The sequence below is a fragment of the Macrobrachium nipponense genome, chromosome 25 (assembly GCF_015104395.2).
Source record: "Macrobrachium nipponense isolate FS-2020 chromosome 25, ASM1510439v2, whole genome shotgun sequence".
NCBI lineage: Eukaryota > Metazoa > Arthropoda > Malacostraca > Decapoda > Palaemonidae > Macrobrachium > Macrobrachium nipponense.
In genome coordinates, this window is record NC_087214.1 from 5276492 (window position 1) to 5279621 (window position 3130).

Here is a 3130-nt window from a genome sequence, read left to right on the forward strand (position 1 = left end):
AAATAGATATATATGATATATATATATTATATAGAGAATTATATATATAGATATTATATATATTAAATTAATATATATTATTGTATATATGCAATATATAGAGATAGAAATATATATCTATATATATTTATATATATATATATAAAATACTATATTATAGTAAGAATATATAATATGTATATATGCATATATTATTATTATATATATATATATATATATAAAGAGATATGATATACAGTAAGATATATATATATATATATATATATATAGATATATATATAAATATATGTATGTATATATATGTGTGTGTGTGTCTAATGTACGTATGTCTGTAGAGAGAGAGAGGACTGGATATAATAATAATAATAATAATAATGACAGTATTATCATTACTATATAGTAACAATAATGTTAAGGCGTCAAAAAATTAATCCTCAATACTAAATTCAACGTAAGTAAATTTGAGGAGAAATGAAATAAAAGCAAAAAGGAAACTCGTTTCAGAACATCCGAGGAAAATACTGGCAAGGGAAAAATGTAGATTAATGATTTCTGTTGAGGTAAAGTTGAAAAGGTGAAGATAATCTCCTACTAGAACTCCTACGTCGAAAGAAAGACTTCAGCCAGAAGCTCTGGGAGCATGAATCCTTCTTCATCTAAACGCGAAGAAGAAGAAGAAGAAGAATAAGAAATCCTCGGAGCCGAGCCGGGAACGAGGCGCTCCAAAGCTCGCTCTGGAGCCTTCCTGGGGTCGAAAGAAGCTGCTCGTCAGTCAGTCAGTTATAGAAACTAGGGCTATTGTCATCTGACATATTTGGGTAACATTTATCATGATGTTTAATCTACTTATTGTAGCTTTTTGTGCACTTACAGTTGTGGCCTGTGGTTTGTTTAACTCAATTGTCGAGGACCTAACGACGCTCTATTGGGCTGAAGGACCTTTGAGTGGATCACAGGATATTTATCTTATAGCTGTGAATTCTGTTAATCCGGAAATTGATGATGTACAAAACTTTTGGACGCCAGGCAGGGCCGTCGCCATCACTTGTATGGGTGTGGCCTTGTTGGCTGGCCTGGCAGTAGTTGCTTACCGAAAATACCAGCAAGGAAGGAAAGTACGTACGTGGACTGGAAAAAGATCTGGAATCGCATCGAAACCAGGTGGCCAGACTGAGAGATCGTCTGGAAACGCAAGAAGAAGGACACGCAAAGACAGAGGAACACCTGGACGAGATGACCCGAGACTTCCAATTGTTGGGAAACACAGCGAGGAACGTTTGGAGGACTGAGAAAAAGATGCTGGAAGAGGCTCTGGAAAAGAGTATGCTCCAGGAAAGTGAAATGGAACGTCTCTTGGAAGGAACTAGGGAGCAGAACGAGTTTCTGCAAAATGAAATTGTGGAGAAAAATCTTTTGATTGAACAGAACGCAATCGAAGGAAAAGAAATCGAAAGTTGTTTGGAAGAAGAAAAGAAAGCAAGAGAGAGAGAAATCGAGATTTTGGAAAATGAATTGAGAAGTCTTTTCCAGAAGATGATGACGAAGGAGAAAGAGCTGGAAAGTGCTCTGAAGGAGGGAACCGACCTCACCTTGAGATTAAAGGAAGCTGAAGCCACCAATCAAGTGTTGGCTTCGGCGAACAAATGCTTCAAGACGGCCAATGACCAACTGAAGGAAGCTCTGGAAGAGAAAGAGAAGGAGGGCGACCACCTAAAGAATTCGAAGGAAGCTTCTACACAAGAAATAGCTGTTTTACGACAGAAGAATGCCGATCTCCAGAAGCAAATCGAAAATGAAGAGGAGAAGAACAAAGTTTTAAAGGAAGAAGTTCAGCAGATGAGAAATTGGGTTGCTGAACTAGGAGGTCAGAATGCTAAGAAGGAAGAGGAATTAGCCAAGAAAGAACTGGAAGTAAAATCGATGAAGAATTCCCTAGAAGAGGCAGAAGAAAAAAATAAAATTTTGAATGAAGAAGTTCAGCAGATGAGAGACTGGGTAGCTGAACTAGGAGGCCAGAATGCCAAGATGGAAGAGGAATTGGCTGATAACGAACAGGAAATCAATTCACTGAAGAATTCTTTGCAGACAGAAGAAGAAGAGAACAACATTTTAAATGGAGAGGTTCAGCAGATGAGAAATTGGGTAGCTGAACTCGGAGGTCAGAATGCCAAGATGGAAGAGGAATTGGCTGATAACGAACAGGAAATAAATTCACTGAAGAATTCTTTACAAATGAAAGAACAAGAGAACAAAATCTTAAATGGAGAAGTTCAGCAGATGAGAAATTGGGTAGCTGAACTAGGAGGTCAGAATGCTAAGAAGGAGGAGGAGAATTGGCCAATAAAGAACTGGAAGTAAAATCGATGAAGAATTCTTTAGAAAAAGGAAAAAGGAAGAAGAAGAGAACAAAAGTCTTAAATGGAGAGGTCAGCAGATGAGAAACTGGGTAGCTGAACTAGGAGGCAAAAAGGCCAAGTTAGAAGAAGAGTTAGGTTATAAAGAACAGGAAATAAATTCACTGAAAGCAGACGTTCACCTGATAAGAAACTGCGTAGCTGAAATCGAAGGTGAAAAGGCTGAGATGAAGGAAAAGTTAGCTAAGAGGGACCAGGAAGTGACTCTACTGAAGAACTGTTTAGAAAGTGAAGGAGCGAAAAACGGACTTCTGAATGAAGAACTCGAAAAGATGAAGATGCGGTTGGCTCAATTGGAAGCCATGAATTCAAATATTAAGGGTGAGTTGACCCGAAAAGATAAAGAGATTATGTCAATGGCTAATGCTCTAGAAAAACGAAAAGGAGAGGAATAACAAAGAATTAAGGAAAAAAATTGCTTAAGGAAATTGAAAAAACTTGATTACAATTGTATCATTGGGGGACATCGAACCATGGATCAAATGATTCAGATAAGGTTGACAACAAATGGTCACTACCTTGTGCCAAAGTTGGAGATAAAGTAAAACCTTCAAGTGCTGCAAGATCGAAAGAATAGAAATGGAAGGTAAGAAATGAAGTTTCCCTTAACTTGAGAGCCAACAGCTTTTTGGAGGAAGGAGGACCAGCTCTCAGGATGAGAGCCAACAGCTGTTCGGAGGAAGGAGGACCAACTCTCAGGATGAGAGCCAGTTCTG

At 37.9% G+C, this 3130-nt stretch overlaps 1 protein-coding gene across 1 annotated transcript; it reads left to right on the top strand.

Moving 5' to 3' along the window:
* The first annotated feature begins 1293 nt into the window (after positions 1 to 1293).
* On the top strand, positions 1294 to 2809 carry LOC135198969 (golgin subfamily A member 6-like protein 7). The gene is made up of 2 exons (XM_064226888.1): positions 1294 to 2354; positions 2386 to 2809. The coding sequence occupies exons 1-2, from the start codon at positions 1297 to 1299 to the stop codon at positions 2807 to 2809; spliced, it is 1482 nt and encodes a 493-aa protein (XP_064082958.1). The 5' UTR covers positions 1294 to 1296.
* The last annotated feature ends 321 nt before the right edge of the window (positions 2810 to 3130 follow it).